Below are 16,840 nucleotides of genomic sequence, written 5' to 3'. Positions count from 1 at the left end.
TTAAAAATCATGTGTAAGTAAAAGTACATTAGTATTATCAGTAAAATATAATTATTTAGGGAGATATATTGGTAGAAATGGAATATATTAAGAATGTATCTTTAGTGTATAATCGCCTGAAAATATAAATCATTGGGGTTTTTTTTAACCTTAGAATAAGCTGTTTATATCGACACAGGCAGCAGGTCCTCTTCCACTTTTTGTTTCTGTAGTAATCCAGAAATCAAACACCTGCTCAACAAAGGGTCGCTGACATTTTCACATTTTTGTGTCAGCCACCGTAGTTTTCCTATACGCTTGCCACACAGGAGAAGTTTCAGTTGGTAGTAATCTGCAACCTCAGGGGTCAGGCCCCTTTCAAAATGTCACAAAATAAATCTGAGGGACCATGAGTAATGGGAGAGGAGCTGGACGTTATTTAATCTTTGAATTTTATTGACTGCTTTGGGTTTGAAAAGTTAGTTAAATAAAAATCATCTGAGAAGTTTAGAGGGGAAATGTCTCTTTGTTTTTTTCCAAGGATTTACAAACAAAAAAGATTTTTTTTAAATAATTTAATCTTTAAAATCTATTGTATTTTACAATATGTTGCTGAGTGGATTATGGTATATATCATGTAGATTTTGTACAAATAAATTGCACAAAATGTACACATTTCTCAAAACTGTACTAACGTGCAGTACTTGTGAGCAGCTTAAATATACTGAGTTACCTTCCACTGCTGTATGAACACCTGAGAGGTCCAAACATTGCGGTTGAAATAAATAGGAATATTGATGTACACCGATATGATACATTTTCCTTGTATGTTTCTACCCTATACACTAAAAAAAAAAAAAAAAAAAAGACAAAGCTGTCTGTGGACTCACCATAAACTGGAGAGCATAATTAGCCTGTATGTTAGGTATTTGTTTGTGTGGTATATCTAATAATAGAGTGTTTTAGGGCATGTGTAACTGCATCTAAGAGAAAATTAGCTTGTTTCAGAGGAGCATCCCCAGAGAAATCTGTTCTTTAATCTAAAGGCTGTTAACAGGCTTCATGTCCTCGTCTGTTCATTACGGAGGCTCGGGGAGCAGCCCCCCGCTGTACTGCGCTCCATTACTTGTACTATTAATGCTGCGGCCCACATGGCCCGAAATGCTACAGTACCTTATGCGCCCCATGGGAGGATGTTTTTTAATGAAGCCAAGTGGACAGCTTCGCTCTCATCAGGGGCTGAAGGCTGCGTGTGCGCTGGCTACCACCACACGATAGCGGTGAAACTGGAAGGATTGCTGTTACTGTAAAAGGCTGCGGCCTTCCTGCTACGAGCCCGCAGTGCTGCACTCTGCTCCACTACTGAAAGTCGTTGTTTCACCCACATGCCTGCTGGCTTTCTTTCTAACTTCCAGATCTTTTCTCTCCTCTAAATAAAAAAACACCAGAGGAATTATTCCGCTAAAATGAGATGAGAAAACACAGAGCTAAATGCTATACTCCGGTCCCAGTAGGCCAGACTCCCAGTGGAGGTGCATCATGAACAGATATTAAAATGTTATACTAATGAATGTGGAGCTCAAAATGTAACGCCAGCCATAATCTTCCTCTTATCTCTCACTTCCTTCTTGTCCATTAGAGACATACAGGCAGTGTCATTGTGCTCCTGTATTGTGCCCAAGCCCCCGAGTCTTAATAGCTTTGTTTTATGTACGAGCAGCAGCTAAATGATTTGTCTCTCATGTAATTCTGTGGTTGTATGGGATATAAAGATAAGCATTAATCTGTAATTCTGCTATTTCCCAGTGCTATAGTGAGCTATTTAATGGCCTATAGGCACACTGAGTGCTCACGAAGACGCTCACATTTTTACCACCACAGCAAGAGCTTTATGAGTGTGAGAGACAGACAGCACCACATCTGCCACAACACACAAACACACCTCCATCACTTCTCATGTCAGCTCCTTATAGATCTGGAGGATATAAACATGTTTCAAGTGTATTTCCTGCACTAATGTATGGCCCTGTCCCCACTTGCTCCTTTTTGCGCCTCAATTCTCACTGAGGGGTGCAATACCGCAGGGTCTCCAGGGCTGATCATAACCGCCCTCCTGCGCCCTTACACACCCCTTCCTCATCAGACAACACAGCGCTCAATGACGTCACCAGCTGAAGATGGCAGCGCCCGTATCTGAGATAGTTTAGCCTCATTTAAGCATAGCATGGGCGTGTCGTCCAACTTTGCATACAGTCTTTGGTTGTGACGTTTCAAACTGCTGACCAATCACCATTTATTCTAGCCAAAAACCTGTTTCTATATGAATTATGCTAACAGTAAAATTGCTCTGTATGAGTCAAAAAGGTCATGTCACATTACAGCTATTATTAAAGGCACACATCACCCGTGTTAGAGGCTAAACTGAAACGGAAATTGAAGTTGTGTTTATCCCGTTCATTTACCTGTTGGTTGGGCATCAACATCGCTGTTTTGATCCAGTTTAGAAGCCTTCTTCTTCTGTGGTTTCTAATTCTCCAGATAATCTGCTGGTGGGGATTTGTGATTATTTTAGCAGCAGTACTGCAAACAGCATGATGACGGACGGTGCCATGTTTCGTCTCCTAGGTGATCCAAACAGCAAAGATGTTAGTGCATGACATGTATGTACCTGTCCCAACTCTGCTCTCAGCCCCTTGCACATTTACGCCCATTAGTGCACATTTCCTCAACGTCACACAAGTGCGCACTTCGAGGAAAACCTTAGGGCATAGTGCAGATATTGGGTCAGGGCCATATTTAACAGGACAGGAAGAAAACAAGGACCAAAGCTGTTGCTGTAGCAACAGCATAGCAATGAAAAGATCTGTGAGGAGGATGATCCAAATTAATTTGTGATATTATTTTTTTCATCTTGTTGCTTATCTTATCTCTGGTAATAAGACCTTAACATCACTCAAGTTAATTATTACACATTTTACATTATATATGTTAATTATAATCACAGTAATTATAAGACAATTTCTGCACAAATCTTAGGATTAAAATAAATAGCTGATGAAACATTTAGACAATTGGGGGTGACCTCTGGCATACCTATATATCGAGATCGATATATTGATTAAATGAGCAACAATAACATATCTTTGATGCAAATTGAACACATTGATCTATAACATCCTCTTTCAGATGAGCCTTTGTTTTGAAATTCTGTCACTGTTACAAAGTGTCAGGCAGATGATGGCACGCAGCAAAGAGAAAGACGATGAGGATAACGCCATTTATCATCAGTTTGTTTTCAGAATAACTCAGGGTTAAAAGACAAAGCCCATGCCTTATGTAAACAAAAGCCGTACGTGCACGCAGGGTGACATTCTACTGTGCGGTTATGTCGGGAGATGCAAAGCATAAATAATAAGTGTGAAGTGGTTAAGTTATGGGAAGAGGAAATGGCGACTAGCCACTAAGCTAATTTATGCAATGTAAAATACAATAGGCTTGTGCTAATAACATTAGCATGTTGTATATGTGGGAGAGACAGCATGTTAAAGATAGTTGTTTTGTCTATGACACTTGACACCTATTATTGAACTGATTTTTATGCTTTTGTTGAAAGATCTTGTTATTAATCCATGTTTTGAGGATGTTGGGAGAAGTTTGTCTTCAAGTCAGATAGCCCTCAAGTTTTAAGACAAAGATCACGGTTTGAGTTAAAATGAAAATATTTTTTTCCAGAAAGCTTTTTCTGACAAAATGAACCAGTTTTTATTATTTCCAAATATTTAAATGCTGTTTTTTTTGTGACCAAAAGCAAGAAAGGGGTGGCAGCTTCCTCTATAACCGACTGTGTTAAATGAGCAGATAATATCAGATCATATTGATCGCCAGCCCTTAAATCATATTGAATCAAAATCCCATGGTGGTAGACTTTGTGATATTGCCAAATATATTATCATTTTCCAAAGTGCTGATATAATATCATATGGTGATGAAACCAGTAATTTACACCCCTAGTATATAAAGTCTATGGTTACAACATGCACAGAATTTTACTGAGACATACCTGCTTTCTCAAATACTACACAACAAAACAACTTGAGCTCAATAAACTCTTCCAAAAGTCACAATAGTGCATAAAAGCGTATGACAAATACTGATAACAAAGCAAAATACACCAAAAAATATGAGTTCACAGTTAAAAGTTTACAAAAAAAATGGCGGCGCCTTTTGGCCCATTGAGGTGTTGGTTTGTGCTACTAAGCGGGGACTTCTTACACCTCACGAGCCTCGGCAAAATATAACTCTACGGTGCTCAAAATGTCATACAAGCTATCTTGAAACCTCTCGACATGTTAGCAAGTTATTACTGTTACTTTTGATGCTGTTTAATAACGACCAACATACCTTTAAAGGGGAGTGACCATCACGAGTGACAAGTGAGAAAACACCGCGAGACATCCATGCGCGAGACTTCCTTATAATACAACCATGCCCCAGGCATGTGGGCGGAGACAGAAGCAATCCATCTCAGAATCTTAGATTAAGACCACCTTGTAGAGCACAGAACAATTAGGCAAATAAATAAGGAATAAAGTAGAAAATACAATATAAACAACAATTTAACCATGCAGTGTTTTTAAACTATTTTTTATCCAGTTTAATTATTTTAGTCAACCTTTTTGAAATCATGAACTCCCTGGGTGTTGTATAATTATTTAATTATAATTATTATAATTATCAAACACTTTCGTTTCCCGTGTGTCTCCAGCTGCACTGTGATAAAATAATAAAGACAAAAATGTTATGTCAATTTGCAGAAAATAATTGAGAAAAACTTTCAGAAAGAAAGAAAGCATTCCTTTATTCTCCCCAAGAAGAAATTAACTCTTCTTTTTTTTTTTAAATTGCTGATTATCTCATTATTTAGGTTATTATCAAGGACCTTCCCTTGTCCCTGCTTCTCAGATATCTTTTAACAAAAATGTAATCACTGACAATCAAATCACCTTTGAAATGTGAACTGTTGATCTGACAAAACAACACTTTTGAAAACATGACCTTGGGCCGTGGTACTGAAATTTTCTAGGGTAAAAATTAATCAATTAATCATAAAAATAAAAACAAATCAATAGTGAAAATAGTTCTTTGTTGCAGCCAGTGACTGTATATAAAGATGAATAACACGTCTCCACTTCCTCCCACTGTACAAAAATCCTGGATATGGCCACCGTCATCGTTTAAAGTGTGCGCAGCAGCGATCACTGCATTATCAAGTTTCCACCCATACACCAGTTGCAGGCAGCACCATTTATTTGATGTCTAACAGGCTGTAACAGCTAAACAACTTTGTGTCACACGCAGGAGTCTCCAGGAGGCGAGCTGTCATCACCTTTGACCCCAGTGACTCCTCCCATGGAAAACATCAACGGTACAGATGACATCTGTGACACGACTCCCAACTCAGACACCCGTCCAGAGCCGGCGCAGAACGCACTGGCCTTCGCACACAGGTACATCCCTCACCATGATGTGTTCACTGTCCCGTGTTGTCGTGTTTACTACAGTACAGATGTGACAGTCTGATCAGGCTCACTGTCACAGTCATATTTCACACAGACCACACAAACAATACGACACAGAACACAGATATAAATGCAACACTTTTGTGTTTGCTCCCATTTTTCATGAGCTGAAAGATTCTAATACTTTTTCACTGCACACAATATATTTAATTTTAAATATTTGATGATTATTTATATATCATATGGATTTTATTTGATAAATCCTGGTCTGTAACAGAGTTTAAACTTGGGGATGTTATTTAAAAGCTGTCTATTGCTCAGTGGGCTTATTTCATCCAATCGTTGTTTGGAAATTTGTTTAAAACTGTGTAACTGAACACATAGCCAACATAGCCTACACTATAATCCATCCACCTGATAGGTGTGGCATATCGAGAAGCTAATTAAACAGTATGTTTACTACACAGGTGTGCCCTCAGATGGTCACAATAAAAGGCGACTCTAAAATGTGCAGTTTGATCACACAACACATTTCTACAGATGCCCCCAGTTTTAAGGGAGCATGCCATTTCCACCACATCTCTTTTCTACGATGTGAATGTTCATTTCACTACCTTAAACCGTCCTTCCATGAATTTGGCAATGCGTCCAACCAGTCTTGTGAGCCAGCCCTGGACCTGCAAATCTGGCTTCATCTCCTGCAAGATCGTCTGAGACCAGCCATCCAAACAGATTGCACAACCAAAGAATTTTGGCACAAACCCTCTGAAACCGTCTTAGCTCATGGTAGTAGCTGGTCTCGGACCGTCACGCAGGTGAGAAAGCCAGTTGTGGAGATGTGGTTACATGAGGGCGGTTGGATGTACTGTTATATTCACTGAATATTAAAAAAGTAGTCTAGTAGATCTTTTATTTGAACTCATTAAAATGGGAGTAAAAGCAAGTATTGCATTTATTTTGTATAAAATAGATAATTAGGATTTTTTTTGTTTGTTTTTCTGTTTGTCTGGGGCACAGATGTCTACACCTTCTTCACACCTCTTCCTCTGTGTCTTTCTTTTCGTCTGCGTGCACCTATACGTGTTGCGTGTCAGCATGGTAGTGAACTCCCTCTATTCACCGCTGCTCTCTCGTGTTTTTCCTCTCTAGGGAGCAGTATAAGACTTGTCGGGTCTGCTCTTTCTGATAGGGATGTCATTACAAGTCCTGACTACTGCAAAATCATAACTACGCAAAACAAACAAACAAAAAAAAAATGTTCGAGCACAAACTTTCACAAAAAACTAACAGCCTGATTGTAGGCCAGCAGCAGGGAGGGTCTTCTTTATAAAACCTGGTGCACTGCCTGTTCACCAACTGCTTACCAATAAGGTAAAACAGCACTCCAGTTAGGAGGAATATTGGTGCAATGAATATCATCAGTTACTCGCACGTTGTCACTTCACATGGACCAGCAAAAGATGTTAAGTGTTTCTCAGGAATGAGGAATTAGTTATAATTTTGTCCAATCTGAGCATGCTTAAATTCTATGTTTTCCTACTGCAATGCAATAATATCTTTCTAAATGAAATCTTTTGATTTTTCTGTTGTTTGATGCATTACGGATATGTGACAGCGTCACTTCTATGCATGCAGCACTACTACTGTTACACTGTATACATTCCTGTGTCCTGTTAACTGACTGAATACAGACTGAATATTGAAATTCATATCCTTTGTGATTGTCAATACTGGTTCATATACAGTCGATTGTGTAACACAAAGAGGTCAAAGTTCCATGTAAATATTTTTCATTTGTATCATGGCTCTCTGAGGAGGTGTGGCCGCAAGGTTCATCACCAAAAGGTGTCGATGAAGCGTTTATGTAAGACTTATATAACATACTGTGGGTAGTGGGAGGCAGAGAAAGAGCAAGACAGACAGACGCAGAGAGAGAGAGAGTGTGTGAGTGTGTGTGTGTGTGTGTGTGTCAGAGGCTGGAGAGAGAGCGACAGAGAGAGAGAGAGAGAGAGAGCGATGCATTGTATAAAGTCTGTGCATGAGTCACTGATACCTAAACATCCACCAACTGCTCTCACACACTCACTGGAACAAATAAAATGAACAGGAGGACATGGGCAATGAGTTTGAAGCATTTGAGTGTTTTTATTTCTCAGGAGAGGAAATTTCCCTGTTATCTCCTTTCACCTGTTAGTCGACTGTACACAAAGGTCTTTTCATTTGTAAAATCTCTGTAATCTTGTGCCGCTCATTTCATTATTTCTCTGGTTGCGATTCTTATTAATTAAAGATATCAATCAATTGCATAACGTATTATCATTCTTTTTTTTCTTGTGTCTGAGAGGAGGCTTGAACCATATTTTATATATATATACATATATATTTCAAGATTATTTCAAGGTGTTTTTCATTAGTGTGTTAAAGTCTGTGACAAGTGCAAATGCTCAGAAATCCCTGCCGCTCCATCATGAACTCTGTGAGGCTCCACAGATCTGAGTGGTGCCGTAAGAGCAGAATGTAGAGAGGACACCCACTGCCTGCTGCAGCCTTGCTGCTGATGTGTCTATTAATGCTGCATGCGTGGGAGACCGGGTCGACTCTCAGCATTCACGGTGGCAAGCATGGACATAACAAGCAAACCTCAGTCTCGCATTCTCTCAGAGGCATATGCAGAGAGGGTAGATGCTAGGACCGTCCAAATATTTTACCACATAACCCTCTCTTTTTCTATCTGTTCTTGTTATGATTCACATTTCTTCAATTTAATATCCTCTGCGTGCATCACCACACATGTCTATCACTTTGTACAGTAGCTACTCCTTGTGTCTCAAACTGCACTTCAAATGTAGTTTCTGTCAATTGTTAGATTAGATATTATAACAAAATTGTGATATGGGACTAGACATCCTCTTACATTTCCTGGTTTTAAAGGCGGCATTACAGTTATGTGATGTCATTTTCTGAACTACATCAGCCTCTACACTCCACCAATATATCCATATATCTTGTGATTATTTGTCAACAATCTAACTGTGTAAATATTTTTGTTAAACGCACCAAAAGTCAAACTTACAACAAGCATGTCGCAATATCGATACAAAGGTATATAGTAAAAAAATATCATGATATTTGATTTTCTCCATATCGCCCAGCCCTAAGTAGGTCTACACAACATGTCTTTTTTTCTTTTTTTATCATCATTGTGATGTCAACACCTGCACTAAATACAACCGGAAAGACTGCAGGGACTTTTTGCGTTAGCTGAAAGACTTTATCAGTAATAAACTGCACTGTGAAGTTTAACTATCATTCTCTTTTTTAATTGGTGCCCCCTGTTTTCAGCTTAACCTTCAATTTGTTCAATAAAAAAAATTGGAAATTATTTTATTTGATTTTTTTTATAATTAAACAATTTGTTGTATTTTAGCAGATTACTAAAAGCAGAACTGAGTACATATCGTAAATAATATCGTTATTGCAATTTTTTAACAGCACTATCACAGTTATCCTGGCCAAAATATTTGCGATTCATGACATTATACTGCTAATCATCAAAGTTTTATTTAAGCTCTTAAAATGCCTCGTAAACATACTGGAATCATTTTGCATTTTGTTAAAAATTGCATCATATCTTTTGATATGAAATATACCAATGAATAAGATCTTTAGACTTTTTTGACCATTGTATGCAGAGTTTATTTTTTTCAGCACCCAAATAGTCTTTTTGGGTGCTGCTGGATATGATATTCACGTTTATCCTGATAATGGAAATCTATCAACTGTCCCAGTTATTGTCCTTATATCCAGCAGCCCTAGTTTGTAGTGTATTTTCGATGTGTTTACCTGTATATTCCATCATAAGAAACACACCTGTACACACAGGTGTTTGCTGTGTTTTCGACCTCTTTGATGATCTTGGTTTGTCTCTCTGTGTCTGCAATTAGACAATGATCACTTATCTCCATAACATACACACCACACTGCTGCTGCTCACGGCTGTGTAGGCAGGTGTGTGTGGGTGCATGGGGCAGAGGAAGGAGAGGGGAGGATGAGATACAGGGTTTTTTTTTTTTTATATCACAGGCTGTAGGCGTGTTTGGCAGGTCTGCAGTGGAGTCGTTTTGAATTGTTTTCTGAAAATCTCAAGACCTTTTGTTGGGTATGCCTTGGTTGTGTGTGAATGGTCTTGCAGTGTTGGAGGATGTAGGCGTCTGTCAGTGGGTTTGTGGTAGGCTCGTGTGAACAGAGACGTTGCTGATGTCATACGTCAGGGTACCACAAGCGCCTCCATTCCTTCAGTGCTGCCATGGCAACCGCTCTGGTTCCGTGCATCCTGAAGTGAGGAGAAAGAACCTACCTGACAACGCACAGCAGTCAGGACACGGCAGACACACAAGAGGGCTGTAAAAAAGACCTTCGGTGTACACGAGTTTATGTTTTGCATTTGGCAACTTTACTGAAGCTTGACGGAGATTTATACTTCGCATCATAATGTAGTAAAACACAAAACAGAGTGTTAATGTTTTATTCAACAATCATGGCATACTGGCAGTGAGTACAGGTAATGTTCAAAAACCACAAAAAACATTCAGAATTCAATCTAAATAATTTATATATATATAATGTTCAACTAATAAAAAAAACAAAATAAAATTTGAAATGAAAAGAAGTGTCCTGACACCCCTTTGCTGTCTCTCATTGTGACACATTGTGTTTTAGTTGGCAGAATATGTTTCACATGAAACTGATTAAAAAAATACAGATAAAAATAAACATTGTTGAAAACTTCCCTACCAGATACAGAATTTTCTTTTCAATTTTTCTTGAATTTATACAAAAGAAATTGCCTTTGAATTTCAAGCTGACACAAACAGGAAATGATTGCTTCTTCAGTTCAGTGAAATTATAACAAAAATACATAATGAACAGCGACTGTAAAATATCAGTAATTAATAAAATCCTCTTGATAAGGCATTTACATTGTGTAAAAAATCACATCATCTTAACAATCAGCAGTTCACTGACACAGTAGCAGCTAACTTACCCTCTGTGTGTCTCACACACCTTCAGCTCTGCTGTCCTCAGTCAGAATCGTGCACAGGTAAAACCTTTCTGCCAGACTCGTGTAATGCAGACGAAGACCAGTGTCAAAACAGCTCGCGCTCTTTTCTCTCCCTCCATTGCTCTCCCTTGCTCTCTCTGTCTGTCTCCATCTTCACATCTTGACGTCTCGCCTGCTCTCCCGCTCTCTGAGGCTGGTGTGTGGGGTTTATACATTGGCGGGGCTTGTGTGCCTTGGTGACAGCATCGCTCAGTGTGTGTGTGTGTGTGTGTGAGAGTTAATATGTGCATGTGTAGGATGAAGTGTCGTCTCCCTCCCATGCGTCACACACACAGACACACTTGCGCTCACAGTGGGGGTGGCTGTTGTGTAAGAACTGAAGGCACCGTGGGAGTCCAGCGTGAATTAGATCTGGGTTTTCTCTCTTTTACACTTCACAGAGTGGGTGTTATGGCATAGTGGAGTACTGCTGCAGTGTGAGCATACAGTATATACGTGTGTGTGTGTCAGTGAGGGGGAGGAACAAAACTGAAAACAACATTGTTATGGGTCATATACAGACCCTCATCACTCCTGAGTGAGCTAAGCTTCCTTTTGTGTTTTTCCGTGTGTGTTTCCACCGCTGCAAGGAATTATTGTGAGGTATGTGGGAGTAGGAGCTCCTTTTCAAAGGTACTTGACTCGATGTCGGTACTCGACAACGAGTCTAACGCCTAAGTTAGACATTACGTGAGAGACAGGGAGTGGGCATTATGTAAATCTTAAATGAATGCCTGCAGTGCTCATATGTAACAGGGGAGATCCACAGCAGAAGCATTTTTCCCTCCAGAAAGTTGAGTTACATGTTTACACAAATCTAATATTACACTTCAACTCTGAACTATCACACTATATGCAGGTATTTTGTTTCCACCTGCCTATTTCTCCCACACTTGCCTCTCCATCATGCAATCCAATCACATCCAATCGCTTCTCCCTTATCTCTCATCTCATCTTCTCGTCTGTGAGTAGCTGGACCAGATTAGGCTCCAGCCAGTCCGAGGATATAATCTCAGATTACAACTCATGTGGCTGACAGCTGCTTTCACAGCTACAGGCCACAAAGTGCCGACCTCCAACTTGAGAGCCCGCTGCAGCCTTTGTCAGTTTCTAGTGCTGGCACAAAGTTGGCTGGATTGATGCAAGCGTGGATTTTTGAATGGCCACACCAGCCCAAATCCTAAGGCCCGAGAAGTTTGGAGCACTTCATCTGAAAAATGCCAATCAAAGAGACATAAAAAGACTCAAATTGGTCGCTAGAGACTCAAATGAGCACAAAATCACCCAAAGGACCACAAATAGACTCAGAACAACTACAGTATCGAAGTGAGGACAAAGAGACAAAAGAGGATGAAAAGGGGGCTCAAAATGCAAAGAGCCTTGATATGACAACTTAGAGATGCAAAGTAACCACAGACTCAAAACTACGACAAAAAGACTTAAAACAACCACAAAGGCACTCGAAACGATGACAAAGACACTTCAAACAAGCCTCGAAAAGACGACAAAGAGATGCAAAATGACAACAACTGCGGAGAGCTTTGTAATAATTTCAAAGACACACAAAGTAACCACAGATAAGACAAAATGACCACTACGAGACTCAAAACAGTGTCAAAGAGACTCAATGATTGCTGAGAGTCTCAAAATGTCAATAGAGATGCAATGTAACCACAGAGACTCAACGACCACACAAATACTCAACACAACAAAAAACACACTCAAAATTATGACACAGAGACTCAAAACTACCACAAAGAGACTCAAAACCATTCGAAAGATACTCTCTTGGATGGATGGATAGACGGACGGATGGATGGTGCTTACTGACTAATAATGTTTTTGATATGTTGTGAAAAAGCTCAACCTTCACATTCACTACTTGATTTTACAGTTTTCAGATTGGCACATTTTTTTCATCCGTTGCATGAAAACTTGAGCACTTATGAAGTTATGCTGCTGTTAGGGTAAACTGACGGTATGAACATCCCTTTGATCTGCAGCCCGGCCATGACAAAACACTGGGAGGCTGAGCTGGAGGCACTAAAGGGAAACAATGCCAAGCTAACGGCAGCTCTGCTGGAGTCCACAGCCAACGTCAAACAGTGGAAACAACAACTGGCTGCCTACCAGGAGGAGGCCGAGAGACTACACAAACGGGTGAGGGACAGGACAGGAAAGCTTTCTCGTTTTCATGTGTGATTCATTAATTCAAATCAAATAGGAGGGATCATTTGGAAAGGATGGTGTGAAGTCAAGATGAGAGGACGGGAGACAGAACAGAGATAGTTGTTGGCACGAGGGAGAGTAAAGAACAGGTAGTCTGGACATAAAAGTTCTTGATTTTGTTGTGCCCGTCTGTCTCCGTTGATCTCCATGTTGTCCTTTCAGGTGACGGAGCTCGAGTGCCAGAGCAACCAGACCCCAGTGATCAAATCCCAGAAGACCGAACTGAACCAAACAATAGAGGAACTGGAGAACACACTAAGGGATAAAGAGGAGGTATGTGTGCACGTGTGTGTGTGTGTGTGTGTCATAGGGAAAAGAGCACCCTACATTCATGCTACACAGACTTTAACGCTGTTTTTATGTCCTTTAGGAAATGGAAAAGTTGAAAGAGGAATTGGAAAACATGAACGATCTGATGGAGCAAAAAGACACCCTTACCCAGAAACTTGAGGTGAGTGATACAAAGAGACATTAACCTTTTGCAGCCTGGAGCACTGGTTGGCCACTTTTTGGGTAATTTCTTCTGTCGTTGCTAAATGCCTTATTCTGATGTTTTGAAAGAAACCAAGCCAACTTAATCAGATTTCAAAGGGTTAAACATATAACTGTCCCCCAAAGTATCAGCACATCCTTTGTCCTTACTCACAAGCCCCCCAGGAAGTACACCGGGCTTTGAAGCCAATACTACTAGGTGGAAGCTAGCAATAGCTCTAATCTCTATATGTTGGGCATCAGTAACTACAGCTTGTTTCTAGTAGTCAGAAGTTGGACTATGTTTATTCGCATTGACTCTATCAAATAAACTATATAAAATAAAAAATAAATTAGTAGTGGCCACACGGTGGAATTACAACTCCCGGTCCATCATGTGATGCCATCGGGCCCAAAAATACTTTTTCCACTGACTTACGTTGGAAAAGAGATGTCTCTAACTCAGCGGATATATTATTTTTAGCATTACAACCCCCTCAAAATGCCTAATTTCACATCATGAATTAATCTATTTAATCTTTAAATCTATCAGACCAATGATGCGGAAGCAGCACCGATCATCCAGGTAATTTCCAAGGATCATGGAAGTTATGTGGTATGACGCATGCGCAAGGTAACCGGAGCTGTGATGTTGAACGGTTACAGCAGAAGGCGCTACAAATAAAGCAATGGCCTTTGCTGAGCTGCTTTTTGGGTGCACCCTTTTTAGCCTCCTCGGATGCGCTGGGCCAGAACTTTTTTGGTTCACTCGAATGGATGGTGGCCAAGCATTTCCTATACATCTCATAAGCATCTGTTTTTTTGTCTTTTATTGAGGATTCTTTTACTGATTGCAGAATTATAATTCTCACTCCTATCGTTCCAAATGTATTTTAACACACAGCCGATGGCGGACGCCTCTGTGACGCGAATTAATTATTACCATGTTCGATGATAGTGCACTACCTGTTGAATCTTTCAGAAAGTGGAGACCAGATTTTACTGCGCATGTGTTGTACCCCAATGATATTACGAAACATGATGTCGTAACCTTTCTATTAACCTCCTTGGTAATGTCACACTGTGGAAAAAAAGCTTTTTTTTGGCTTCATGCAACACTGGGCAACTTTCACAGGAATGAACGGGGCCCTGCCTTGAGTGCTGTATCCAGATCTCTTAATACATCCATGTTATTTACCTCCTAATGACACAAACCTGCCAACAATGCTGTTTGTCCTCCTCCAGGAGACGGAGCTGCGCAGTAGGGTGCTGGAGGAGCAGCTGGCAGGGGCTGAGCAGCGGCTGGAGGAGAACCAGGAGGAGCAGGAGAATTTCAGGAAGAGCCTGCGGACGCTGCTGGAGCTGCTGGACGGCAAGATCTTTGAGCTGACAGAGCTCAGAGACACCTTGGCTCGGCTCATAGAGGAAGCCAGCTAGAGACGGAGCTGCCTAATCTTCACAGACAGAGCCATATGATAATTTACAGCCCGACTCACCCACACCGAATTTACCCACCTTCCTCCTACAACCCTCCACACACATTTAAACTGAGACACTGCCCCAATTCTGATTTTGCTCAAAAAAGGGCAGCTAACTCCCCAAATTTACCTTGCAGGCATCAAGCTCCAACCCACCGCAGGCACTCCTGTAGTTCGAGACAACGCAGGGACTACCTCATCTTGCCTTTTGAATGGCTGGTGTAGGCGTAACCTCGGTTGAATTGATCTCCACTTCATGGCAATTGCCCCCAAACCCACCCACACACTTTCAAAGAGTTAACTTGAGAACTGTGCCTCAGTGCCATCTGCTGTTTGACTGGGAGAGCTGCACCACAGCTTGCAGCAACACACACACACACACACACACACACACACACACACACACACACACACCTTCTCTTCCTCTCTAAACTGCCCCCCCAGGGGAATGTTGAAAGTCATGTGGAAATAATTGCTGTTAAGACTCAGAGAACTGCGCCAAAGCTGCCAAATCCCACGAAAATATTGTCCTCTAACTAGCAGATGCTTTGATCCAAAGTGACTTACTGTACAGAGAAACAGAGTTCCATGTTTGAGCCCGGGCTGCCAGCGAAGCGTGTCACTGGAAACAGAGAATTAAAGGACGGCTCTCAACAAATCAGTCAGTCTTATCTATTGGCCAGGACACACAGGGCTGCTGGGAAATGAAGTTTGGTTTACTTACCGACTGCTATATATCCACACCCCATTTAAAATAATACATGATAGATGAATCCTCCTGAGGCATGCTTTTGCCAAGCATAAATTCGACATTAGATTCCCCGTATCCAGACTGCTTCCACCGTCACAAACACCTGACCTGTCTTCCTGCCAAACTCAGTGTGGTGTGTGTTCCCCGAACGAGGCCTGACCTTCGACATTAACATGTGCCTTCAAAGCACATATGCGCCGTGGACACATGTTTGTACATAATATGTGTGTGTGTGATTTGTGCTGTGAGAGAAAGACCCTGTTTTGGACATCAAGGCCCACACACGCACACACACACACACACCTACACACACTGAGCAATACCAGACAGGCTCTATACGACACCTCTATCTAACTCTATCAGGTACTCTACTCAGTGGACTCATGCAGATAGGTCAAATGCAACTTAGCTGATCCCACCCACCCCCCCATACTCAGTCTGACAGAAAGTGAACTACTGTTGACCGCAAAACCTGTGTGGCAGCCCTGTCTGGTCGAAGTAGTGCATCGCGAAGGGCTTACAGAGCGTCATCTATGTGTTCATAAAATCTCCACCCTCAGTGAAACTGGCCACAGATTTTCACTCCTCACGGGTGAACACAGAACTGTACTCAGTTTGTATTCTTTTTCTTTTTTTTTTTTTTACACAGAATATAACACTGATGATATAATTATAGAACTGTATAAGACAACTTTCTACTCATGATGTTGTAAATGAATGGATGGATTACTTAAAATGCAGTAACGCCCTGCAGTGGCTTATTGTTGTGTATTAACCCACGGGAAAAAAAGTATTGCTTAGTTATTATAGAGTATCTAGTCTGTAGGTGAACAATGAAAACCTCTTCAATATATATTTAAAATGCAACACAATGTTAACACATCGTGTTAAACGTTCTGTACCAAAACATACACTTCTGAAGCAGCTCCTGTACTGATAAAATCCAAAAATGCATCTTTTTAAAACCACTCAATTTATAAAAAGTTATATCCTCACTTAAAATGCTGCTTCTATTACCTTTTAATTGAGCACCCTGTTTGCACTGTGTTATTACACTGTTGTAACTACATTATATATCAAGAGATTTGCATTATATACTAGCACAGCATAATTCTGTACTTAAAATATTGTAGTTAGTTACACAGGTTAATACACTGGAATAAGACCCATGTAAAGGAAGTTACCCAATTTTTTTTTTTCTTTTTCTGGTTAACTCTGACAGTCGAATGACAGAGATGGAATACCTTGATATTATAATGCTATTGTTAATGAATGCCTTTGTACAGTAGTGGATAAGAAGCTTTTCATTCTC

At 40.5% G+C, this 16,840-nt stretch overlaps 1 protein-coding gene across 1 annotated transcript in view; it reads left to right on the top strand.

Annotated features, from left to right (window-relative positions):
• The window catches only part of homer1b (homer scaffold protein 1b), a 22,433-nt gene extending 7,025 nt beyond the window's left edge, over positions 1 to 15,408 (top strand). The window contains exons 3-5 of the mRNA XM_042487733.1: positions 12,991 to 13,101; positions 13,199 to 13,279; positions 14,545 to 15,408. Coding sequence (XP_042343667.1) covers positions 12,991 to 13,101; positions 13,199 to 13,279; positions 14,545 to 14,736 — 384 coding nt within the window. The 3' untranslated portion in view covers positions 14,737 to 15,408. The remainder of the gene's footprint in view (positions 1 to 12,990; positions 13,102 to 13,198; positions 13,280 to 14,544) is intronic.
• Positions 15,409 to 16,840: the final 1,432 nt, after the last annotated feature.

This window comes from Plectropomus leopardus, chromosome 6 (assembly GCF_008729295.1).
Source record: "Plectropomus leopardus isolate mb chromosome 6, YSFRI_Pleo_2.0, whole genome shotgun sequence".
In the NCBI taxonomy this organism is placed as follows: Eukaryota; Metazoa; Chordata; class Actinopteri; order Perciformes; family Serranidae; genus Plectropomus; species Plectropomus leopardus.
This window is presented reverse-complemented; position numbering and strand designations above follow the sequence as displayed.